The sequence below is a fragment of the Paroedura picta genome, chromosome 3 (assembly GCF_049243985.1).
Source record: "Paroedura picta isolate Pp20150507F chromosome 3, Ppicta_v3.0, whole genome shotgun sequence".
NCBI lineage: Eukaryota > Metazoa > Chordata > Lepidosauria > Squamata > Gekkonidae > Paroedura > Paroedura picta.
The window spans coordinates 163,847,187-163,873,683 of record NC_135371.1 but is presented as its reverse complement, the minus strand read 5'-3'; the positions used below and the strand labels follow the sequence as shown (position 1 = coordinate 163,873,683).

The 26,497-nt window shown below is 48.7% G+C and overlaps 1 protein-coding gene across 11 annotated transcripts in view; it reads right to left on the bottom strand.

The window, feature by feature from the left end:
- The window catches only part of R3HDM2 (R3H domain containing 2), a 180,360-nt gene that overhangs the window by 45,461 nt on the left and 108,402 nt on the right, over window positions 1–26,497 (bottom strand). For 7 of the 11 annotated variants that reach the window (XM_077329210.1, XM_077329199.1, XM_077329202.1 and 4 more), the window contains exons 3-12: window positions 26,090–26,131; window positions 23,172–23,258; window positions 20,703–20,829; window positions 17,537–17,615; window positions 14,152–14,211; window positions 11,630–11,770; window positions 9,804–9,912; window positions 5,863–5,958; window positions 2,742–2,773; window positions 2,556–2,609 (exon numbers count right to left, since the gene is read on the bottom strand). In XM_077329210.1, coding sequence (XP_077185325.1) covers window positions 2,556–2,609; window positions 2,742–2,773; window positions 5,863–5,958; window positions 9,804–9,912; window positions 11,630–11,770; window positions 14,152–14,211; window positions 17,537–17,615; window positions 20,703–20,829; window positions 23,172–23,258; window positions 26,090–26,131 — 827 coding nt within the window. The remainder of the gene's footprint in view (window positions 1–2,555; window positions 2,610–2,741; window positions 2,774–5,862; window positions 5,959–9,803; window positions 9,913–11,629; window positions 11,771–14,151; window positions 14,212–17,536; window positions 17,616–20,702; window positions 20,830–23,171; window positions 23,259–26,089; window positions 26,132–26,497) is intronic. The other 4 variants (XM_077329203.1, XM_077329204.1, XM_077329208.1 and 1 more) reach the window with 1 other exon arrangement.

The window sequence follows — 26,497 nt, the reverse complement described above, 5'->3', positions numbered from 1 at the left end:
CAACGGGAACAAGGACAGAGGCTGACCGTTTGTAAGGGGGAACTGTTTTGTTTCAAAACGGCTATTCTGGCACGCATTCCAAAAATTAAAAAAGGGAGGGAGGAATCTAAATTCTTAACAAACATTACAAGCCATCTAGTTGGGCCGTCCTCACCTAAACGGGGTATTTGCCCGTGATCGTTAATGAATCATAGAATCATAGAGTTGGAAGGGGCCATAGAGGTCATCTAGTCCAGCCCCCTGCTCAACGCAGGATCAGCCCTAAGCATCCTAAAGCATCCAAGAAAAGTGTGCATCCAACCTTTGCTTGAAGACTGCCAGTGAGGGGGAGCTCACCACCTCCTTAGGCAGCCCATTCCACTGCTGAACTACTCTGACTGTGAAAAACCTTTTCCTGATATCTAGCCTATATCGTTGAACTTGTAGTTTAAACCCATTACTGCGTGTCCTCTCCTCTGCAGCCAACGGGAACAGCATCCTGCCCTCCTCCAAGTGACAACTTGGGTATTGGTCATGACAAGTTATAGAAATGGGTGACAGAATTACTTCCTTTGCACCTTTTCTTGCCACCCTGTCCTCCCTCGTTCTCTTCTCCCCTTGTCCTTTTTGCCTCTTCATTTCCCCTCCTGGAGAAACTTGACGAATGGCCACAGCTTGGCCAACCCTGCTTTAGACTTTAACTCTGAACATACTTTGCAAAATGGAAATTTCGGCAAGCCCCAAGGAAACCAAAGCTGGCTAGTGGTGCTCTCTTGTTCATTGTGAGGCGGTCTGACTTTTCCCGTCGTTAACGCCAGCGCTTCCAGTTCGCATCAGACACTGTGAACCAGACGTGGAAATTTTGAGAGGGAGAAAGCGGCAGTGTTCTTTGTCATCCGAGCCGACCGCTGAGCAATCTCCCCAGGCCCTTGAGCTCTTAATCATACTCTGTCACTAGAACGGGGAGCCACGAGGCCTGCTGGTTAACCCCTCTGCCTGTGCTGCACACCTAGCTATTGGCTGGGTTTTCATAGAATCATAGAGTTGGAAGGGGCCACACAGGCCATGTAGTCCAACCCCCTGCTCAATGCAGGATCAGCCCTAAGCATCCTAAAGCATCCAAGAAAAGTGTGAATCCAACCTTTGCTTGAAGACTGCCAGTGAGGGGGAGCTCACCACCTCCTTAGGCAGCCTATTCCACTGCTGAACTACTCTGACTGTGAAATTTTTTTCCTGATATCTAGCCTATATCGTTGTCCTTGTAGTTTAAACCCATTACTGCGTGTCCTCTCCTCTGCAGCCAACGAGAACTGGCTCAGCCGGACATTCTTATTAATTCGCCTAAGTCAAGTGGAAACCAACTGGGTAACGGAGGAAGGGGCCCTAACCATAAAGCAAGACGAGGCAGGCACATCAAGAGGCAAGTTTTGGGTTGCCTTCACAGGAGGCAGAGCAGATAAGGCCCATGGGGCACAAAAGCCCGAGTAGGTTGAGTTCTGAAACCTGGTTTGGGTTCAGCCTCCGCGGCTTCTGGCTCAAACCTCATACGTCCTGTCGACCACTGAAGTAGCCTCTCTGAGTAGTGCCTCTCTGAGTAGAAGCCAGGTAAGCTACCCTCATCGGAATGGTCTAGTGCAGGGGTAGTCAAACTGCGGCCCTCCAGATGTCCGTGGACTACAATTCCCAGGAGCCCCTGCCAGCGAATGCTGGCAGGGGCTCCTGGGAATTGTAGTCCACAGACATCTGGAGGGCCACAGTTTGACTACCCCTGGTCTAGTGCACAAAACCTCAAGACAACAAATGCACATAAACCTGGCACTTTCCTGCCATACCAAGAACCAAGAGTCTCAGATGTGGGCAAGAGATGCAGGGCAGGACATTTCTCCAGGAACGGGAAGGTGCCTCCATTTTGAGAGCAATAAACAACGCCTTGAATCATAGAATCATAAAATCATAGAATCACAGAGTTGGAAGGGACCTCCTGGGTCATCTAGTCCAACCCCCTGCACCATGCAGGATACTCACAACTACTTGCCCACCCAGGGTGACGGAATCCACCCACACCCAAAGCGGCCGTTCCCTCCTGAGGAAATGAGGTTGCCAACTCCAGGTTGGGGTCGGGGTACAATACCATAGACTTGACCTCCCAAAACAGCCGTTTTCTCTCCAGGGGAACTGATCAGTTGTAATCACAAGACACAGCTACTGCCTGGAGGCTGACAACATAAAATCCCCCCCCCCCCCAAATCCCTAACCTAACCACCTTAATCCAGCAAGCCTTTCTTGGAAGATCTTGGAAGATACTTTCTTGGAAGTCAGCTGCACTGAAATTAACAGGGGCCTGGCCGCCTGGTTTCATCGCCCTGGGAGATCAGCGAGGACCATGGAGACCTCTCAGGCCGGTAATCCTTTTAGTTTTGGTCCGATTCGGGGGGGACGGGGGGCGGGGTCAGGAAAGAAAACAAACACTGATGTGGCGAAAAGATATGACAACTCCAAGGACTCCACAAGCAGCCATGCATGGAGCAAACCTGCTCTGCGAGACAAAAATGTATGCGAGAATCACACAGAGGTACCTAAAGATCTGCCGCCTTTTGTGAGAGCTAGAAGAAAAGCCTTCTTTGGAGAGTCTGTTGGTTAACATCAGAGAAAAGCATGGTTATGGGGTTACAGGAGCCGAGACCTTTTTTTTTTTTTTTTTTCATTTTTCTGTTTCGAAAGCCTGGAAAAGGGAGAGAGGCCGGCATGCCGAGCGTACTGACCTGCTGTCGTTCAGGAAACCGTTCTGGCCCGACTACCGACACGGCCGTGAGGTTCGGAATAAAAGAGGGGGGGGGGGAGACAGAAAGGAGAGAGGCTGTAAGGCAATTGTTCTGGCAGGTTGGAATTATTATCATCATCATTATCATCATCATCATCATCACCATCATCATAGAATCACAGAATCACAGAGTTGGAAGGGGCCATACAGGCCATCTAGTCCAACCCCCTGGTCTACACAGGATCAGCCCAAAGCATCCTAAAGCATCCAAGAAAAGTGTGTATCCAACCTTTGCTTGAAGACTGCCAGTGAGGGGGAGCTCACCACCTCCTTAGGCAGCCTATTCCACTGCTGATTATTATTATTAATTATATTTGTTTCCCACCACTCCCTTACGGCTCGTGGCGGGTTACAGTGTCCTAAAATCCCCATTAAAACCCCATTAAAAGACATAAAACATTACCAACATGGCGGAGATCGGTAAACTCAACTTCCCCTCCTGCCACTACTGGCGGGTGGAGAGGAGGTCCTGATGATGTCCGCTTCAGGGCCCAGATCCCAGGGGGGGGGCGTAGATCTATCTTACCAGCCCCGGCCTCAGCCATAAACCTGGCGGAATCAAGGGGCATCTAAGTGCCGAGTCTCAATGAGCAGAGGTCCCCAATGTGGCGCCCACTGATGAAATGGGCGGAACCAGAAGGGGCTCTTCCCCAGCAGGGCTTCCTATTGGTCACTGGAAGCCTGATTGGCTGTACTGGTTAAAATACTTTCTGCTGCAGCTGCAACTACGGAGCTGCTTTTTTATTCTCGATTATTACTCTTTCAAAATGTCCTTTTTAAAATTTGCCCTTCTTCTCCCCTGCATTTGGGCTTCCTCAGTGTACATGGCTCCGCCTACTATGGCAGCCCTGTGAGAAAACTCCGCCTACTATGCATCCACTGCCCTGTGAGAGAATTCCAAAGGGACCCGTGGGCTCAAGAAGGTTGGGGACCCCTGTGCTAGAGTTCCTTCCCCCTGACCTGGAAACCTACAATCTGAGACATATGCAGAGCCTGATCCCTGGATCACAGTCTGTGTGGGGGAAGGGGGAGGGTGTCTAAGAAATGGGTCGTTCCCACACCTCTTTTCTCAAAACGAGGCATCCCGGCATTGTTAAAATCCACCCATCCCGCGGAGAGAGAGGAAACGAGGATTACATCTGGAGGATTGGCAACAGATGAAACATGCCAATTTCTCCCTAGAAATGCGGTTCCAAGAACCTTTAAGCCAGGGGTAGTCAAACTGCGGCCCTCCAGATGTCCATGGACCACAATTCCCAGGAATTGTAGTCCATGGACATCTGGAGGGCCGCAGTTTGACTACCCCTGCTTTAAGCCAAAATTAATGTGCTTCCTTCTGATAGATTCAAGCGGATCGCTGTGTTGGTCTGAAGTAGCACAACAAAATTTGTGTTCAATGGCACTTTTGAGAACAACCAAGATCGATCCAAGGCATGAGCTCTTGTGTCCAGCCACGCCTCCTTAGACACGGCTCACGCCTTGAATCAACCTTGGTTGGCCTCAAAGGTGCCCCAGGCCTCAAAGCTTGCTGTTCCTTTTGATCCCCGCGGCTTCCAAGGCGGCATGGAGGAGGCCAGCGCCATGCTGCCGCAGCCAAGCTGTCTTGGCAACCCCCAGGATAGGGCTGAGTGACCCCTCGAGGGGTTGTGACCCCCACGTTGAAAACCACTAATCTACGGGGTGGGCATTATCCTCTCCTATAGGTCTGCCACCCAAAAAACTCTGCCCCATATCAAGTTCTCCCACCTCTGCTTTGGCGTCTCTTTGTCTCCGTCAGTGGCTGACAACATTTTGGATCAGGGGACTCAAGGAATACATGTCCAAAAAACCCCAAGAGCATCACAACTCAGGTTAGCGTGCCTTGAGATAACGTGAAGAGCGGGCCGAACTCAATGCACGCCTACCTTTTTTGGTGGCACTCCCAAGTTGAGCTTAATGCTCCCTTCCGCCCTCGGGATCCAAGTTCTGAGGCCCGTAAGCGTCCCGTGTGAAATTAAACCCCTTCATCCGTGTCAGCGCATCACCGACTGTCAAGTGACCTCTCATGGGTGAAGATCAGTTGTACGATGCTGGAGATTTTTTTTTTTTTTTTTGCCAGAAAGGGCTAATTTACGTCGGCCGCTCGTAACATAACGAGGCTTAGGAAGAGGGCCGAACAAACTTGTCAGTGCTTCTGCGCACATCGGCTCAGCGATTCATGATCTGCAACGCTGGCTGGTTCTGTTCTCCCAGAATGAGAGATTAGAAACTGGCGGGGGGAGGCGAGATGGGGAGCTGAGCAAGATTGGCTTGTTTGAAGGCAACCAGTCAGGTTTGCGTCAGAGAGGAGATCCGAAAAGCCGCTTTCTTGCTCAAAACTTAGGCTCTGAAACACTTCGGAGTTTCATTCATTCATTCATTCATTCATTCATTCATTCATTCATTCATTCATTCATTCATTCATTCATTCATTCATTCATTCATTCATTCATTCATTCATGTATGTTTCAATTCCGAATGGCATAGGGAGGAACTGGAAGCAGGGAGGGGTATAATAAAAAAAAATGGGGGGGGGGGATTGAGCAAAAGCACTAGGGATGTGTCTTAGGAGCCACAGGGGCTGCAGCCTGAAAACATTTAGGAACCACTAAGTTCAAGCAATATAGCCTGTACATACAGATTTCTCCTTGCGGCAGACAGGCCCTTTATAATAATCTATTACTAGTTGCATAAAATGGTCTGTAATACAGCATACACATAATTTAGGATTATATTTAGAGTTTTCAAAATGCAAATGATGGGAAATGCTGCAATCCTCAAAAAAATTGGGGCCGGATTATGGCCCGGGGGGTACATCATCTGCCTGACACGCAGAAGGTCCCAAGTTCAAGCCCTGGCATCTCCAGATAAAAGGCATGGCACCAGGTGATGTGAAAGACCTCTGGAGACCTTGTAGAGCTAACGCCAGCCTGAGTCAACAATACTGCCGTCACTAGAATAATCGCCTGATCCAGTATAAGGCTTCCGTATAAGAGCTCACTGTGCACACAAAATAAGAACAGGTAGGTTCATTAAATGCTCACCTCTCGTGCAAAGATGCGTTCTCGGACCCTCTGGTACTCCTCTTCTCGCTCTTCTATGGATTTACTCCTCCGTCCGTCCTGCAATGGGATCCTGATCTAGATGGACAAACAGTTGTCCGTGAAACCTTGGCCGCCTGCTGAGTTCAGCAGTGAGGGAAAAGCGCACAGGAAACAGTTTCTTTGACAGACGCACCTTAGAGCAGGTGGCAGAGTCATACAACACATGCAGCACAACAAGGGTGTGGATTGACCATGGAAATTATGCATGCTTAGAGAGTGTGACAGCCCTGCTGGGAAACTCAACTGGCCCACCTCATCGTTCTTGGATTAAGAAGAAGAAGAAGAAGAAGAGCTGGTTCTTATATGCCGCTTTTCTCTACCCGAAGGAGGCTCAAAGCGGCTTACAGTCGCCCTCCCTTTCCTCTCCCCACAACAGACACCCTGTGGGGTGGGTGAGGCTGAGAGAACGCTGATATCACTGAAGAAGAAGAAGAGTTGGTTCTTATATGCCGCTTTTCCCTACCCAAAGGAGGCTCAAAGCGGCTTACAGTCGCCTTCACTTTCCTCTCCCCACAACAGACACCCTGTGGGGTGGGTGAGGCTGAGAGAGCTCTGAGATTACTGAAGAAGAGTTGGTTCTTATATGCCACTTTTCCCTACCCAAAGGAGGCTCAAAGCGGCTTACAGTCGCCTTCCCTTTCCTCTCCCCACAACAGACACCCTGTGGGGTGGGTGAGGCTGAGAGAGCCCTGAGATTACTGAAGAAGAAGAAGAGTTGGTTCTTATATGCCGCTTTTCCCTACCCGAAGGAGGCTCAAAGCGGCTTACAGTCGCCTTCCCTTTCCTCTCCCCACAACAGACACCCTGTGGGGTGGGTGAGGCTGAGAGAGCTCTGAGATTACTGAAGAAGAAGAAGAGTTGGTTCTTATATGCCGCTTTTCCCTACCCGAAGGAGGCTCAAAGCGGCTTACAGTCGCCTTCCCATTCCTCTCCCCACAACAGACACCCTGTGAGGTGGGTGAGGCTGAGAGAGCCCTAATATCACTGCTCGGTCAGAACAGCTTTATCAGTGCTGTGGCGAGCCCAAGGTCACCCAGCTGGCTGCATGTGGGGGAATGCAGAATCGAACCTGGCATGCCAGATTAGAAGTCCGCACTCCTCACCACTACACCAAACTGGCTCTCAGAAGAGTCGCACACGAGGGGTTCTCTGAGCTAACATGGGAGGAAACGCTGCATGAGGATGTCGTGACTCCTAAAAAGCAGATTTTGCTTACAGACTTCAAAGCGAGGTGGCCAAAAGAAACAAGAAAAATCGGCCGATCCCCACTGTTCTGAAATGCGCACTCCGGATGACAAGGAGGCATGCGCTTGGCAAAACTGATTGTGATCATTAACAGTACAAGGGACACCCGCCATCGAGAACATCATGTGCAGCATCTTGTTCTGCCTTTACGTTGCTCCGCCAGGACGAATGGGCCGCCTTTTCCCATTTTCTTTTCTGTATTCCTGACCGGAATAAAACACTAAAACAGGGGTAGTCAAACTGCGGCCCTCCAGATGTCCATGGACTACAATTCCCAGGAGCCCCCTGCCAGCATTCGCTGGCAGGGGCTCCTGGGAATTGTAGTCCATGGACATCTGGAGGGCCGCAGTTTGACTACCCCTGCACTAAAAGCAAAATCACCCCAAATGGACCAAGCAAGTGTACTCTTGACTTTGCCCATTCAAGCTGGCCCAGAGCCAGGAAAGCTTCGCTAATGAGATTAAGCTAACTTAAACTCTGCTAATCTGTCAACTCTGGGGGGGAAATCCCTGTTAAAGACACTGTTTTACAGATCAGGGCTTGTACATGGCCAGTTACGAAGTCCTTTGCGTTGTTCCTCCGAATGCTTCTCTTTGGATCGTGATCTGAATTCTAAAAGACTCGAGAAGGAAAGAAAGCCCCGCTGATGGTATAGGAAGTTGCCATGCGTCAAAGCAAAGAGCTTAACATGCTTGTACTTTCAAATATACAGTGGGGAAATCGTGTGGCTTCTCTTTCTCATCATGGGGTTACGCGCACTGTATCACACAGAGAAATATTAGGCATTCTGATATCAGCCAGCTTCATTCATTCATTCATTCATTCATTCATTCATTCATTCATTCATTCATTCATTCATTCATTCATTCATTCATTATTAAAACTTGTATACCGCCGTTCGCCAGAAGGTCACACGGCGGTTCACAGTAAAACATTAAAACCACGGTAAAACCCCCATAAATTCCCATTATATATTACATTCCCATTATATATTTACACAGGGTCCGCATAAAGAAGGACAAGCGGACTTCAAGGCTTGAAAGTTTATTCTATTAGGACAATTATGGGAGAGACAACGAATCCCGATGGATACCTCGTTTTCGGAGCGGGTGTTCTTCGTCAGTGGTTAAAGCCGAAACATGATCACTATATAAATATCACAGGGGCCTGAACAGGAAAGACTGGATTTGCATGTCACAAATGCAGTATGCAATGAACTATTCCAATAAAGAAGATCCTAAAAGATACCCAGATATCCAATCCAGGTTAGATTAGTCACCTATGCGGTTGGATTGACGGCACCCCCCTGACCTTCTCCTGAGGCATGGGGGGGGGGGCTATTTGAAATTGGGGGTGGGGGTGAGATCTTTTTTTGCCGCCGGGTTATTCTTGTATTGGGGGGTTGAGTAAGATTTTCATTCTTAAATTTATGTATGTGGGGTTTTATTATAATAATAATAATAATAATAATAATAATAATAATAATAATAATAATAATAATAATAATAATAATAATAATAACAACAACAACAACAACAACAACAACAACAACAACAATAATAATAATAGGTTTTCCATACATTCAATTCAGCATACCTGAATTGTGTACAATGTATTTCCTCTATATAACAAATTCTAAATGTGCCTAAATAATAGCACAGCATAGTTACCAATACTTTAATTACAATGCGGTAAAAACCATAACCCATGCATTTACTTGTTTTCCATGTTTTTAGTTACATACAAATTCACTCTTTTCTGTTCAAGATGTATGATATTTATATATCGATCATGTTTCTACTTTGGCCACTGAGGAAGAACATTTTAACGTTGGACAGTGATTACCTATTTTGGAGCCAATTGTAGTGGGAGCAGGTGGAATTTTACTGCACATGTTCTGAGTCTCATCTGCATCAATTAAGCCAAGAAGAAAAACGTCATGTTACTGTGTCTTTCTTCCGTATGAAGAAGAGTTATTATATGCCGCTTTTCTCTACCCGAAGGAGTCTCAAAGCGGCTTACATTCGCCTTCCCTTTCCTCCCCCCACAACAGACACCCTGTGAGGGAGGGGTGGCTGAGAGAGCCCCGATATTACTGAAGAGGAAGAAGAGTTGGTTCTTATATGCTGCTTTTCTTTACCCAAAGGAGTCTCAGAATGGCTTACAGTCACCTTCCCTTTCCTCCCCCCACAACAGACACTCTGTGAGGGAGGGGAGGCTGAGAGAGCCCTGATATTACTGAAGAAGAAGAAGAGTTGGTTCTTATATGCCGCTTTTCTCTACCCGAAGGAGTCTCAAAGCGGCTTCCAGTCGCCTTCCCTTTCCTCTCCCCACAACAGGCACCCTGAAATATCTCTAAAACCTTAGTTTGGTTTATTCTTTCTGTAACATTCTGAAACATGCTGTCAATTTATTAAAATAAATTTTAAAAAAATTATCTTAAAAAGCCACGGATTGGGCCCTGCATACAAGTACAATTCTCAGCCCAGAGTTCGGGAGGTGGGGGGGGGGCACTACTGCACCAGAGGCACCAGGACACTGAAAAAACAAGCGTGCAGACTCCCAACGGGCAGGAAGAAGCAAAGGAAAGCAACCTGCGGCCATGTCCGTAAGGAGCTTCCCCTCGCTGCAATCACCTGATTGTCGTCCCGGTCCATGCTGGAATCGTCTCGCTTGAGGATGAACCTCTGTGGAAACTCAGAGCTCTTCTCGTCTTTAATGTGCTCGGAGAACCTCTGTTCAGGGCTGTGGAGAAGACCCCAAAACACCTTTAGTCAGGAGGGCTGGCAGAAAGTCGGGAGGCCGAGTTAGCAGTCTGCACGCTGGGGGTTGGGAGAATGGATCAACTGTGCAGTAACCCGGACGGGAAGGGATCAGAACCGTGGCTGCGTGCAAGCAAGAGGACTGGCTTCTGAGGAGCTCCTGGTTTAGAAATGCCAATGTCTGGATCTGTGCTATGCTGCCCGTCCTCAAGTCCCCAGGATAAGTCCCACCACCTGGGCCACTCTTTGGACTTAACCCAGGGGTGGGTGAAGGGTGGGTGAGGCTGAGAGAGCCCTGATATTACTGCCTTCCCTTTCCTCTCCCCACAACAGACACCCTGTGGGGTGGGTGAGGCTGAGAGAGCCCTGATATTTCTGCTCAGTCAGAACAGCTTTATCAGTGCTGTGGTGAGCCCAAGATCACCCAGCTGGCTGCATGTGGGGGAGTACAGAATCGAACCCGGCTCGCCAGATTAGTAGAAGTCCGCACTTCTAACCACTACACCAAGCTGGCTCTCTAGCACATCTACAAGACACTGGGAGGAGGGGTAGGAAAGCCGAATGATTCCACAAAGGAAGGAAGAACCAGGAACCACCGCCAAGTCCCCCTGTCCTCATCAACAACTCGGCAGAGAAGGTGGGAGGCTGACGAGGGTCCTTTGGCTGGGCAGAGGGGAGCCTGATCTACAAGGCCATTCACTGCCCTTGGCTCCCTTCACCACCTTCTCGAGAGAAGCCGGAAGGGCATGAAGAGGGTGATGCTGGGTGCAACAGCAAGGGCCAGCATCTCAAAACTGGGGAGCACAGTTGCTATAGGGCTCAGGCTTCACTGGCACAGCCTGTGCCCAAGCCGCCAAGGTTCCGTCCCTGGCATCTCCAGTTTAAAAGGGCACGAGATGCCAGGGGTTGGGAGAGATCGCCAGATTAGAGAGTCACAGCTGACTGAGACAGACCGGTGATTTGGGGGCTGCAAAAAGCAGTTTTAGATGCTCTTAGGAGGCCCTCTTCCTAGAAAGAAGCCAGTCAACTTAGATGGCAGGAAAGGACCACGGTAAAAGGGTCAGCATGTTTACTTTCTCTAACAGACGAAGAGTGACAACTAAGGGAAAGCGAGAGCAATCCTAGGCAGGTCTACTCAGAAGTAAGCCCCCATGTTATTCGGGGGGGGGGGTTATCACTCCTGGAAAAGGTGTCTTTTGGATTGCAGCTTGTCTCACTTTTGCCACAAAACATCAGATGGACTTGGCAAGCCAGCATCTTTAAAGCCTTCAAAATGAGGCTGAGTGGGGACAGTCCTCCCTTACACTGTATTGATTAACAAGGCTTGGATTCTACAGTCCGTACTGAATATTGCTCGACTCACACACTGTTCTATTCGCCGTGCCAGAGGACTTGCTCCCAAGCCAAAGTGGGGGTGTCTTTGCCAATGCACTGACCCTCCAGCACGACGCACAGCCGGCTCACAGGCAGCCGTTCCCCGTGCGCAATCGTTCCCACAGGTGCTCGGCTGTTTCAGGATACAGGAGCAAGCACTGCCTGCTCCAAGTGAACCACGCTTGCGCAACGGGGAACGCGCACGTGGAAATAACACAGTGGGATTCCAAGCTACTGCACGCAAAAATGCTCTAGAGAACAGAGTATTAGCATTGATCCGCGTTTCCACCCACCCGACCCTGGTTTAAAACCCGTTCTTGCCTTACATTCTTGTGTTACTGGTCTTGTTGATGATGACGGCTTTCCCCGTTTGGTCTACGTTGTGGTCCATGCCGAAATAGGCAGCTACCCGATGTAAAAGCATTCTGTGGTATGAGGTCATTTGGGGAAACTTCTTGAACTGATTGCTGATGGTGGCAAAGCCCGAGGATGGGGGAGGCGGGGAGGAGAGACAGAAGAAAAGACAAGAGAAAAGTTAACGCTGCCTGAACAGGTCATTTGAACAATAGTGAGGCCCTTACAGAAACACACAAGTTCTTTGCCGAACCGGGACAGGGGATGGCAGCGAGACTCTCTTGAGCAGGGGTAGTCAAACTGCGGCCCTCCAGATGTCCATGGACTACAATTCCCAGAAGCCCCTGCAAGCAGGGGCTTCTGGGAGTTGTAGTCCATGGACATCTGGAGGGCCGCAGTTTGACTACCCCTGCTCTTGAGGTTTAATTTCTGTGTCTGTTGCCACCAATGAAGGGGAAGGATGAGCGTCTCCCTAGATTTATTGCCCCACTCATTTGCCTGACCCAGCCTTTCTCAACTTTCTTACCATTGAGAAGCCCCTAAAACATTCTTCAGGCTTCGAGAAACCCCAGAAGTGGTGCTGAGCGTGGCTGAGTAGCATAGCTCTGTCCACGCTCACCTGGGGCCCCTCCCCTTCCCACTCCCTCTGGGCCCATCGTTGGCCATTTTGGGAGGGGTGGGTGGGTCGACATGACCATATGTGGTCACATCACCCGATAAATGCTTAACAAATTTTGAACATATATAGAAAAATGAATTAACTCCCACCCATTCGGGAAACCCTTGCAGGGCCATCGAGCAGCCCCAGGGCTTCATGAAACTCTAGTTGAGAAAGCCTGGCTTAAACTGAAGCAAGCAATTCCTTTCAGCCAATGAGCAAGCTGCTCTGCTGAAATGGAAAACCAACTTAAGCACATAGGGTATGGAGAAGGGAGAGGGCCCACCCCAGAGGAATAACAGCTGATAGCTGGGTGATGCTTAAGGGCCTACGTGAAAGGGGCACCCTATAGAAATGCCTTTTATTAGAAGAAGTAGTGTTGGTTCTTATATGCTGCTTTTCTCTATCAGCTTACAGTCGCTTTCCCTTTCCTCTCCCTACAACAAACATCCTGGGATGGAGGCGAGGCTGAGAGAGCCCTGATATTCCCGCTCAGTCAGGGCTGTGACAAGTCCAAGGTCAACCACCTGGCTGCATGAGGAGGAGCGGGGAATCAAACCCGGCTCTCCAGATTAGAAGTCCACGCTCCTAACCACTCCACCAAGCTGGCTCTTACCAGAATACCACAAATGTCTGCTCAAAGGCACCCCAGTACACCCGGAGCACCCAAAGGGCCTCTTTCACTGAAGGGCTGCTTTCATCGGCCCTTGGAAACCCCTGCCACCACCGATACTCAATTTTTTTTCTCAGAGAAGCCATATTTTAACTGGGTCGCTGGTTTTGCTTTAAAGATTCAGTCAACAGCAGGAAAACACACACACACAGAGAAATCTGCAGGTTCACTGGGAACAGAATGAATGGTGGCAACTTTGCTGAAATGACACAGGAGCTCTGACTCAATGGCCCTGTCGGACAGGGCAAGAAACCCTTCAGCCCCAAAAGGGGCACCAATTGCTTGGTTAAGTGTTTGGCTGCAAATCTGACTTTGTGGAGGGCAGGAAGTTGGGAGAACAGGAACAGAAGCTGGTGTCTGTGAAAGCTCTTCAAGGACTGCGAGAGCTTTCCCGCTTGTTACCTGTCCAGTGCGATCCTGTCCCAAGCGTATTCAGAAGTAAGCCCCATTCGGTTAAGTGGGTCTTACTCGCAGGGTCAGTGTGCACAGGACTGCATCCCGAATGTCACACTCCTGAGTAGTTTATTCCTGTTATCTTTTGAAGCTTTTGTTTGTAAAACATCGGGAGCCCAGGCGCCTGGATTTCCCAAAAGGATTACAGAAGTGTAGCATTGAAGGCTGATCTTCCTTATAATGGATGGACACTTCTATCGGAAGAGAATCGACCATTTTGGAACACAGGCTCCCGGAACTCCTGTTTAAAGATTTGTAGGGAAGGAGTTCCCATTGAGGGCAGATCTACAACACGGAGCTGCCACTAAAAATGGCAGTCCTGTGTTCCCTGCGATGGAACCCGCAGTTTGAACGTTCCCTTGTCCCTGAGAGAACGCAGGGAACACCCCACAGCCGCACCAGACGTGGAACTTTACTAGTGGTTTCTCAGAAAGGGGTCAAGGGAGGAGACACAGGGATGCCAATTTGCCCGCCAGTCCCGCATTCTCTGCACCACGTAGCCCTGTCCCCAAAACCAAGACAGTCGTTGCTGGACAAGGGGGAGAACAAGGGGGCAAGATAAATTCTGGGAACATATAAAGTTGGAAAGAGAGATTTCGAAGCACAGCTGGAGATCAGAAGAGCTTTGCTATCAGGCAGCACAATTACTCCGGATCTTCTCAGACCGGCAGCCCCTCAAACCGCACAAACCGGCAACCCAGACTACTTACTTGTTATCGTTAATAAATTCCAGGATCTCCTGTTCTAATTTTAGCAGCATCATCCTATCCCTGTTGAAGAAGCACAAGGAGATGGGGCGGGGAAGGGGGGGGAGACATACAGTCAGGATTTCTTTGCAGAACGGCAGCTTCGTGCCCTCCATGCGAAGAAGACGAAGCATAAAGTTCAAGGTAATTCAACGGGAGAGGCGTCGCCACCCTGCCTCTGCATTTCCAGCTACAAAACAGATACTGTGAGTTCAAAGTAAAGCCTTCTTTTATTATTGTTGTTCAAGTGGATTCTTTTCTGGCACAACGGTTATGGCTCCCGGGATCATAACATCCCGAAGGGCTCACTTATTGCCTGTATAATTAGAAACACAATATATCAGAACCCAGGCGGGGCCTGGCACTCAGGTTTGACATTGTTTATTCGTGAGCTAGCAGGAGGCACTTTATAGAGAAGCATTGGGAAGCTATTTATAGGAAGGTTTTTAAAGCAATTAAGGCTCCTTCCTTCCTAACTTGTACCAATTATTTTTATTCCGATTTCTTCCTGCAGTATGTGAATGCACCTTTCTGTTTTTCAGCCCACAATAGGAGAATTACCTCCATCTTCAATGCAAGACCATCTCAATGCAGCCTTCACCTCAATAGCCCAGTGAAGACCATGTTCCTGCTGAACATGGATGGGAGTCCACTGGGAACCCCACCTAAGAGCTGAATAAGCATAGTAAATATAGATATACTAGGCTGAAAGCCCATTGCACGCAAGAATGCAATGGGCGCTAATAGCAGGCCCCATCACCCTACCTGGTCTTCCCACTGGCAGATGGGCCAATGGCTCCACAGCCAGTCACCCTGCTAGACAAGCTGGCAGCCAGGTCGACCAGCAGATGAGCCAGAGTGTTGCGGGAGCACACTCCTTGGCGGGCAGGCTGTGTCTGGGCACAAGGCTGCCTGAGAGCCTTGTGGCTGGCTTCTGGGGGCAGGCACTCCAGGGGCTGGGCCAATCCGGGTGAGCCCAGCTTTGCTGGGTGCACCCGTATTGGCCTGTGCAGCCGGAAGCGGAGGCTGGAGACCTGGACGTGTCCCAGACACCGCTCCTCCCATAGAGGCTTTTCACAAATATTAGAGCCACTTGTGGTTAAGATATATATAGAGAGATACCGATACAAATATATAGAGATATATACATACACATTTTTAAAGATTGCTCCACCTACTGATACGGCAATTTTTAATTTAGGCTAGGACCAAGCTAGGCACCCGTTAAACCAAAGGGTCAACAACACTGAGTGTCAAAGGGACCTTTCAAGGTCCCCTTCATTCACTGTGTCTCTCCCTGGCGGACATATATTACCACTTGCCCCCAATCTTTATCTGTTGGAAATAAATAGCCACAGAAGAGCATACACATGTTCAGCCTTACCCTCTGCTATTTTGGAGGGGAAGTTTAATAAGATCCCTGGGGAGGAAAGTTTCTGCCCTTGTAAGACTAAGGACCCGGAAACCGTTAGCCGTGTTTTTCTTTCAGGTGCCCTTTTCATGTTGAGGGCAAAGAGGAGCGGATCAAAAAGCTCCTTGTGGGAGATAACACCCCTATCGCCTTCCAAGGAGCAAAATGTTGCGCGATTTTAATTAAGCTGAGACCACTCAGTAGAATTCCTAGGGCCATTTCGCACGGCTTCAAAGTAGCAGAATGGTTGCTATTTGGAAACGCTACTAATTTGCCATAACCCACGACGTCGTAGACAATCTGCAACAATCCTGAAACCAATCAGCAAAAAGCGCTTCGTTGTGGCGCTTTCAGGGGAATCCAGAAAAGTGGATTCACCCTCCGGATAGCGATACACTCCTGCAACCAATCTGCAACAGTAGCGCTAAAGACCTGTGCGTTACCATTGTTGCTGGTTCTTCAAAGTCCCTCCCCCTGGCTCTCTCCTCCAAACTTCCGGCGAAGCGATCGCCATTTTTTTTTCTCCGAGCGAGCGGGGATAAACGCACCGGCGAGCCTCTTTCTGTTTAGAGGCTTCCCTGGCTTCAGTCCTTCACTGAAAAGCCCGTTTGCTGAAATAAAGTCCCTTTATTTTTTACAAATAAATTCAGCCGAAAATCGTGCCCGTGAGAGGGGGGGGGGATTTTTTTTTTATCACTCGAGGCAGCGTGCAAACGATCATACAATCAAACGACAGCTCACATTAGGCAGCTGGATGGGTCTCTCCGTAGCAACGAATCTACCTAGATTCGTTGCTATGGGTCATTTTTTTTTTTTTAAACCTTTCTTAAAGGGAAAGGGGCTGTTTGGGAGCATGCTAACGGCTGCCCATTGGCTGCTTGACGGCCAGGGGCGGGACGAGCTTGGCAATAGCGCTTCCTTTCTAGCGATTTCTGCCGAGACCGGAAGCCTGTGGGAAACGCTAAAAAACGCAACTGATTCCACTACAAAGGCAGGTATGCATAACGACGAATTCCACTATTTTAAATGGCGATTTTTCATTCCGCAAACAATTTGCAACAAAGATCCCTGTGCGAAAAGGCCCCTATTGTATCGCTTTTCCTTTTGCCTGACCTGTTTTACTAGTGCGGTTGTTTTTATTTCAAGCTTCTTGTTTTTACATTTTTCTCAAGGCTGGCAAACGCTGTAATAGAATCTGACTGATTGATCGATGGTTTGCAGACTTATGTTGGCAACGTCCAGGATACACGGCCAACGGTGGCACACCGGACAATTTTGCTTTGCACCCAGGGCCAGATCTCTGCCCGAGCAACGGAGGCACAGGCAGCAAGGGCGAGGCCTGCAGGGCAGTTAAAGGGAATGGGCATGGCCTATGGCTGTCATTCGCTCCCAAACCTGCACAGAGCCAGGTTCCTGGTGGAGTGAACCACTGATAGCTGTACACCATCTAGGATGGAGAGACGTGCTTCTCTACCCAAAGGAGGCTCAAAGCGGCTTACAGTCGCCTTCCCTTTCCTCTCCCCACAACAGACACCCTGTGAGGTGGGTGAGGCTGAGAGAGCCCTGATATCTCTTCTTGGTCAGAATAGCTTTATCAGCTCCGTGGTGAGCCCAAGGTCACCCAGCTGGCTGCATGTGGGGGAGTGCAGGATCGAACCCGGCTCGCCAGATTAGAAGTCCGCACTCCTAACCACTACACCAACCAAAAGGTTCAGAATGGCAGCTCTAGCATCTCAGTATTTTCGCCTCACCAGTTAAGAGGTCTCCTAACCCGTCCCTCCCCAGACTGATTATACACAACTATGAACCAGATCCCAGATCCCAACAGCCGCTACTACCCTTTTCCATCTCCTGTCCACATTCTGAGCTCCATCACACGAGCTTGCAGGAACTTCTCTCCAAGTGCCAATCGAGCTGAGCGGCCACACTGCAACCTACCTTGGGTTTTTCTTCAGTGTATTTACTAAAAATTCATGCAAATCTATTCCAGTGGAGTCCGTGTATTCCTGGCTGGAATCTAAAATGAAGGCAACAAGAAAAAAAAAGCCTCAGCCAAGAGATAAGTCATGGAATCATAGAGTTTGGAGGTGCCAGACAGGCCATCTAGTCCCACCCCCTGATCAATGCAGGATCAGCCCAAAGCATCCAGGAGAAGTCTCTGTCCAGCCGCTGCTTAGAATCATAGAATCATAGAGTTGGGAGGGGCCGGACAGGCCATCTAGTCCCACCCCCTGATCAATGCAGGATCAGCCCAAAGCATCCAGGAGAAGTCTCTGTCCAGCCGCTGCTTAGAATCATAGAATCATAGAGTTGGGAGGGGCCGGACAGGCCATCTAGTCCCACCCCCTGCTCAATGCAGGATCAGCCTGAAGCATCCAGGAGAAGTCTCTGTCCAGCTGCTGCTTGAAGACCGCCAATAAAAGGGGGGGGGCTCACCACCTCCTTAGGCAGCTGATTCCACTACTGAACTACCCTGTGAAAACTTTTTTCCTGATATCTAGCCTATATTGTTCTCCACATAGTTTAAACCTGTCCTCTGCTGCCAATAAAAACATTTCCCTGCCCTCCTCGAAATGATAACCTTTCAAATATTGAAAGAGAGCCATCCTGTCCCCTCTCCACCTCCTCTTCTCCAGGCTGAACATTCCCAAGCCCCTCAGCCTTTCCTCACAGGGCTCGGTCCCCAGGCCCCGGATCATCCTTGCCACTCTCCTCTGCGCCTTTTCCATTCTGTCCATGTCCTTTTTGCAGTGAGGCCTCCAGAACTGTACACAGGACTCCAGGAGGGATCTGCCCAATACAGTCTTATTTACGGAGGAAGCAACAGAAATTCCAAATGAGTCTCAAAAGGGCAGCGGTTGGAGCAGGGGTAGTCAAACTGCGGCCCTCCAGATGTCCATGGACTACAATTCCCAGGAGCCCCCTGCCAGCATTCGCTGGCAGGGGGCTCCTGGGAATTGTAGTCCATGGACATCTGGAGGACCGCAGTTTGACTACGCCTGGGTTGGAGGAACAAAACTCGGCCAGCATCACCGCCACCTGCCTGAGTTAATTTCCGTGGAGTCGCAGTCAACAGCGGGATAACTTCAGGACATAACCCCTGGCGGTCTGAAAGACTTCTGATAAGCATTCGGCTCCTGGCCCTGCCGCGTATTTCCCTGGCGACCTTGTGCAAACCGCTGTGCCTTTCAAAGGGAGAGGACAGGACCTCCGTTGCTTTGCAGAAGGCCTAGGTAAATAACGTCTATAAAAACAAGTCTGCAAGCATCGCGCCGTGGAACGGAAGGCAGAACAAAGTGGAGGAGGGGGGGGGGACAAGGGGAGAACACCTAAGCCTAGGTGAACTTCGACCAATCTCAGGCTTATGATCCCTGGATGGCTGTCGGAAGACACCAACCTGTGCATGTTCAAAACAAGAATTGTGGATTGTTTATGAAGGCAAAGGATGCCGGAGAGGTGGCACTTAGTGCTAAAGAAGAGCTAGGGGGCTTTGTACCCTGCTTATTACTACTTGAAGGAGTCCCAGAAGTGGCTTACAAATGCTTTTCTCTTCCCAAGAGAAATCCTGTGGGGTAGGTGAGGCTGGGAGAGCTCCGCGAGGGACTGTGACTGGACCAAGGTCACCCAGCTTGTGGAGGAGGAGTGGGGAATCAAACCCAGTTCTCCAGAGCAGAACCTGTCACTCTTAACCATCCCACCAAGTATGTGGCTCTCGGAAGAGGGCATGTGCGTGATAGCTGATTGGGGGGGGGAGTTGAATAACAATCGAGGCATGTGGAATTTGCACCCCCACACACACACCTGAGGCTACTTCTAATAAGAAAGCGGCAGGTGGCAGGGCTGCTATAATTTTATTTCCTGTTCTATGAGTGCACAAAGTACCTGTTCAGGTGAGTATGTGAAGAAGTGAGTAGTGACTCACAAAAACTCCTGTCCTACCACAAATCATAGAATCACAGAATCATAGAGTTGGAAGGGGCCATACAGGCCATCTAGTCCAACCCCCTGCTCAACGCAGGATCAGCCCAAAGCATCCTAAAGCATCCAAGAAAAGTGTGCATCCAACCTTTGCTTGAAGACTGACTAGCAATGTTGCTAGTCTTTAGCTCCTGGATTCTTGCACTTTCTACTGCTCCAAACAGATTAATATGGCTACCCATCTTGATCTGGTTAGTTGCGTTGACATTCGGCTTTTACCCCAAGGACTCTTTTATGCAGATTGTTTGGGGTTGCTGAAGGTAGCTTTGTGCTGTTTTAATGCACCGGACTATTTTCCATGCTGACAATTCAGTTTTTAATTATTATATTGAATTGGTTTTTTTTGATTTTATGAAATGCCTCTGGTCTCCATAGAGGCAACATACGAATTCCCTACATAAATATCACGCAAACATCCCATTTCAAGGATTGCAATCAAGATGTGTCCTCCTGAAAAGTTTCAGCAAGTTTCATTAAACTGTACGTTTTCCAAGGCACAGAGAACCCTTCCTATAAGAAATCTACCTGTATCTCCAGGACACTATCAGAACTAGACCTGAAGGACTAAAATTTTTATTAATCCCCCCCAAAACAAATTTCTGATATGGAAATTCTGAGAACCAACTCACCACGCTCAGGACAAACATGTACAAAATGACACCCCTAAATACTGCTTAAAATTTCATTTAAAAACTCCTACAGAGTGATTAAACAAAACAAAAATATCTAACCCTCATTCAGCAACATTGCACAGATGTCCTTGGAAATTCTCCCCTTGCGCCTTTCCCTGTGTGCACCAATACTGATCCATCACATGACACATCTCTAGGGCTGCCATACCTGGACTGGGAAATACCTGGAGATTTGGGGGTTGGAGCCTGGGGAAGGCAGGGTTCAGGGAGGGACCTCAGCAGGGTATAATGCCAGAGAGTCCACCCTCCAAAGTGGCCATTTTCTCCCAGGGGACCCAATCTTGGTTATCTGGAGCGCAACCATAACAGCGGCAAGTCGCCAGGTGGCACCTGGAGGTTGGCAACTGGGTGCATCTGGCACACCTGAAAGTCAGCAGCCCAGGCTAGCTTTGCCCACAAACTATTAGACACGCCAGAAGCGGAGACCGTCTTACCTCTGGACAGCATTTTCTTGGGGGCCTTCTCCTTATTTTTCTCCTTTTCTTCTTTCTCCAGACCATCTTTCACCGACTTCTCGTCTTCCTTGTCAGATGGGCAACTGATGTGCAACTGTATGATATCCTGGGTAAGGGACAAAAGCCACGCCTTGAGGACCTCAGAACTGATGCTTTGCAATCAACAGAGGTTAGAAGCACAATGTGGCCACTGTATTTGCAGCCATGAATTTTGCTTCCAGTCAGGTTGACTAGCACCCTCAGGAGACTTCTGCCCCTCCATGCATAGCTAAGCTGGCCTTTCTCAACTATTTTACCATTGAGAAACCCCTGAAACATTGTTCAGGCTTCCAGAAACACCAGAAGTGGTGCAGAATATGGTTGGGAAGCATAGCCGTGGACACGTCCATCTGGGGGCCCTCCCCTTCCCACCCCCTCCAGGCCCACCACTGGACATTTTGTGAGGGGGGGGTTTCAACATGTCCATATATAGTCATGTCACCCGATAAACGTTCTAAAAATACATTAAAAATTAATTAACTCCCACCCATTCTGGAAACCTTTCCAGAGCCATCAGGAAACCCCAGGGTTTCACGAAAGACTGGTTGAGAAACCCTGTGGTAAGAGCTCGCACACTTGGGGTAGAGCTTTCTAAGCATAGTAAAGATGGTAAAGAATCCTTTCTCTGCTTTGTTCAAGGAGGCCAGAAATACTGAAGTGGAAAATATAGCTTCAAGTCCAGTGGCACCTACCTCTATCTATCTATCTATCTATCTATCTATCTATCTATCTATCTATCTATCTATCTATCTATCTATCTATCTATCTATCTATCTATCTATCTATCTATCTATCTATCTATCTATCTATCTATCTATCTATCTATCTATCTATCTATCTATCTATCTATCTATCTATCTATCTATCTATCTATCTATCTATCTATCTATCTATCTATCTATCTATCTATCTATCTATCTATCTATCTATCTATCTATCTATCTATCTATCTATCTATCTATCTATCTATCTATCTATCTATCTATCTATCTATCTATCTATCTATCTATCTATCTATCTATCTATCTATCTATCTATCTATCTATCTATCTATCTATCTATCTATCTATCTATCTATCTATCTATCTATCTATCTATCTATCTATCTATCTATCTATCTATCTATCTATCTATCTATCTATCTATCTATCTATCTATCTATCTATCTATCTATCTATCTATCTATCTATCTATCTAATCTATCTATCTATCTATCTATCTATCTATCTATCTATCTATCTATCTATCTATCTATCTATCTATCTATCTATCTATCTATCTATACCTACCTACCTACCTACCTACCTACCTACCTACCTACCTACCTACCTACCTACCTACCTACTGACCGCCACTCCTGGATCAAGCCGGCTCGTGGCTGTTTACAGTAAAAACCCTGATAAAACATCGATAGAGAACAACTCAATTTTCACGGTATGAGGTTTTGAGAGCTCTGACTCCCAAGCAGGGGTGGCCAAACTGCGGCTCTCCAGACATCTAAGGACTACAATTCCCACCAGCATGTGCCAGCAGGGGTTCATGGGAGTTCTAATCCATGGGCATCAAGAGAGCCACAGTCTGGCCACCCCTGTTCAAGAGGTCATCTCGTCGGTCCCTAACAAGCTAACGGGACTCAAACCTCCCCATTCTCTGTTTAAACAGAAAGGCTGATTTGCTGTGGGCATGTGGCAGAACGGTCCAGCCCCGTGGCAAAGCCTCAGCTGGGAAGACATCTCAGTCTGATTTCCGCTGCCGCGGTCTTGCCGTTTGATAACCTCCTCCGGCACGAGAACCTGGCAGGAGGCACCCGGTCAATTTTGGCGTTCCCGTCAGGCCTTTGCCAAATTGCCGATCCCAACGTGGATCGAGCCAGACCCTCTGGCGGCAGCGGCTGAGCTCCTGTCCTCAAAGCAGCGCACTGCTAATCTGAACGGACGCCTTTGAGCGTTGTGTGATGCGGTGGGCGCACTGCAGTCTTTGGACCTGATCTTTGTTACGACCCCCGTGCCCTCTGCAGCACGCTCTGGCCACAGGCAAAGCTTTCGCGCAGCTAGGAGAGGACGCCTCCTCGTCTCCCTCAGAAAGCCCTCTTGGTTCTTCATCCTTTCTCCCCCCCCCCCCCATTAATCTGGTGACTTGAACGTCTTTATCAAAAGCAAATGTGCAGAAATCTAGCCGCGTGCTGGGGGCTTGCAGCTAAGTAATTAGGACCCGGCCGTGGGATGTTATTGTGCTGCCGTGTCACCAAGATGCGGTTTAAGCTGGGCTACCGACTCTTTTGAAGGCCGCTATGCTTTCAGCTCCTTTTGGCCCTGAAACACGGGAGAACCATCCTCCCTGCCCCCCCTAAATGTGATCTTCCACCTGAGCTGGGAAACGCGTTAAAGGGTCCGTTCCCGTCCGGCTTACCTGGGTCTCCAGCGGCCCATCGACGAAGGGGTTAGAGGATTCTTCACACACGGCCAGGCTCCTGACCAGCCTCAGCTTAGAATTCGACTGAAACGCAAAATTAATAATAATAATAATAATAATAATAATAATAATAATAATAATAATAAATAACAATGCTAATGCTAATATTGATGATGATAAGGAGGTGGTGAGCTCCCCCTCACTGGCCGTCTTCAAGCAAAGGTTGGATACACACTTTTCTTGGATGCTTTAGGATGCTTAGGGCTGATCCTGCGTTGAGCAGGGGGTTGGACTAGATGGCCTGTGTGGCCCCTTCCAACTCTATGATTCTGTGATTCTATGATGCCTCCGGTGGTAAAGAGCGCAGGCAACCCGCCACTTGCTTCGATGTGCAACCCACGCTGCCAGCAAAACTGGTGTTAATTAAGCTCGCTTTGTCATAATTAGAAATGTTAATTCGTTTAGTCCAGCCCTAAGGCCCAGTGAATTGGAGGGCACCAGTTGCCTGGCAGATCTGCAGACGTAAAGACAGCAGAGGGTCGGTCTGGGCGGGCCTCTTCCGCCAACGCCTTTGAGATGGATTCCAATCTGCCCCCCCTGGAGGCGAGGAGGCCAGCCTGCTAATCCTCCGTGCCAGTTAGCCTCCGCTAACGCGGCGCCTCGGAGGTCAAATAAATTGACTGGGCTTCCCTGCGGCCAAGTAAGCCCATTAAGCAATCTGCCAACTGTTCAGCCACCTCTGAGAAGCAGCCAAACGGCGGCGGCGCTAAGTTTTGCTTGCCAATTAAAAATTTGTCGTTCTGCTGCCGGGGCGTCACCTGCCTCTTTGACAGACCTAGATGTCCTGGGAGACATTTAAAGAAGATGCTCTGAGTGAAAATCAGCTTCAGGCTGCTTGGCCAAGTGGTGCTTTTGTTTTGGCACATGACACGCTCCAACGTTGTGCCCGGCCACGTAGAGTCATGGTGACGCATGATTCTGGGAACTACCAGCAGTCTATGGGAAGGGCCATATGTAACTAGGGGACAAAGGATACAAGAGAAGAATTGGTTTTTACACCTTGCTATTCACTGCCCGAAGAAGTCTCAAATTGGCTTACGATCGCCGTCCCTTTCTCTCCCCACAGCAGACACCCTGTCAGGTAGGTGGAGCTGAGAGAGCTCTGATGGAATTGCTTTATCAGAACAGCTCTAACAGGACTGTGACAGGCCCAAGGTCTCCCAGCTGGCTGCATATGGGGGAGGAATGGGGAGTCAAACCCAGCTTTCCACATCAGAGGCCGCTGCTTTGAACTACACCAAGCTGGCTGGTGCACAGAGTGTGATTTCATCACGGCTCAATTAAAATTTCAAAAGTTTTAAATTAACTAATCAGAAGCCTTGTTGTCCAAGTGACTCCCTAAAGGGCACATCTCCCGGTGCAATCTGGAGCATGTCTGCGCCCATTCCAAGGGTTCCGCAACCCTTAGGGTAGCGTTGCAACCTGGTCATAAATGAATTATGTAGTAAGAGATCAGGGCCTTGTCCCAACTCCCACAATTCCACAGGGCCTGCAAAAGGGAGCTCCTCCACCAGGCATTTGCTTGAGGCCGACTGGCCCAAAAACACCCACTTGCCCCCCCAGATACCCCCTCCCACGACTGAAGAATCTGATCTACTCAAAGCTGTGTCAGTGCTCCTATTCCTGTTTAAATAGTGTTCTGGTTGACCTGTTATTTTATGACTGTTATACTCGTTATGTTTGTTGCAATGTTCTATGTAGTTACTCCGTGATGTTATATGTAAACTGCCCAGAGCTGTATGGAAAGGTAGAATAAAAATATGGGTGGGTGGATGGATGAAATGATTCCAGAACAAAAGGTATTGCAAATATTTAAGACAGCCATCAGGACTAGTTTTTAAAAGTAAGATGTTTAAATTTCACGATAAAATCCATCTAAGCAGCCGATACCCTACAAACAAAAAGGAGCCAATCTTTCGCAACCTGAAAAGACCCCAGTCCTTACTAAAGTGATAAAGACAGCATCTGGGGCCTGCCATTGACGATAGGCACCACAGAGCGCAGGACTGAACCCTCCACTGTACAGACTACTAGCACATCAAGAAATCAGATAATTGCGCGTGTTTCTACCTGCCTTCTAAATGCCATAGCTCAGAAACAGGTTCTAAATCTTAGCAAGGACTAGATCATGGGTAGTCAAACTGCGGCCCTCCAGATGTCCATGGATTAGAATTCCCATGAGCAAACACTGGCAGGGGCTCATGGGAATTGTAGTCCATGGACATCTGGAGGGCCACAGTTTGACTACCCCTGGATTAGATTGAAATCTAGCAACCAGGAAGAGGGTTCAAATTTTGTTTTTTAAAAGAAATTCCAGCACGGCTTCGGGAAAGCGCTCGGATTTTGGCGAGTGAGTTTCCAAGGAGAGGCCATTTCACAGGAGCAAGGCAGTTCACTGAAGACGATGGTTTCTTCACCCCTTGTTGTGGTCTGAAGGGCACAAACGGTTGGTCGCTGGAGGACACTCTCAGATGATCAATGTAAAAGGCAATACCTTGGGAATGCTGGGACCAAGCTACCTAGTGCAGGGGTAGTCAACCTGTGGTCCTCCAGATGTTCATGGACTACAATTCCAAGGAGCCCCTGCCAGCATTTGCTGGCAGGGGCTCAAGGGAATTGTAGTCCATGAACATCTGGAGGACCACAAGTTGACTACCCCTGGCCTAGCGGACAGGCCGACAAGAGGGTGGAGATTCAGGATGCGTTTGAGTCAGTGTCAGAGCTTGGGCAGGACGCGGCATGTCCAGGGCTCAATGCTAAGCATGAGTGCATTAAGATCTGCCTCAGGCAAGCCTTCCTCACAACTACACAACTACAGCATCAATGGGACAGAGAAGGAGAAAGAAATCTCTTACCTTGGCTCTTTTTCTAGCATGTCCATGATTTGACGTTCGCCTCTGCAAAAAAACAAAAGGTTGGGAAATAGAAAAGCTACTGTGGTTGAGCGTTCTACACAATGCAGGATCCGTGCTGGGGGAAACTGAGCCACGATCGCTCCAAAATCATCCAACAAGGTCAGAATGGACTACAGATGTCCATGGACTACAGTTCCCATGATCCCCTGCCAGCCCCTGCTGGCAGACGATCATGGGAATTGTATTCCATGGACATCTGGAGGGCCACAGTTTGATCACCCCTGATCTAGGTAGTTAGTTAAGGAATGTATTAGAAGATGGCAAGGCTTAATGGATTATATGTTTTATGTGTTTTTTCTTATTTTCTCTTCTCTCTGTTCTGTGTAAACTTCAATCAAAGCTGGTTTT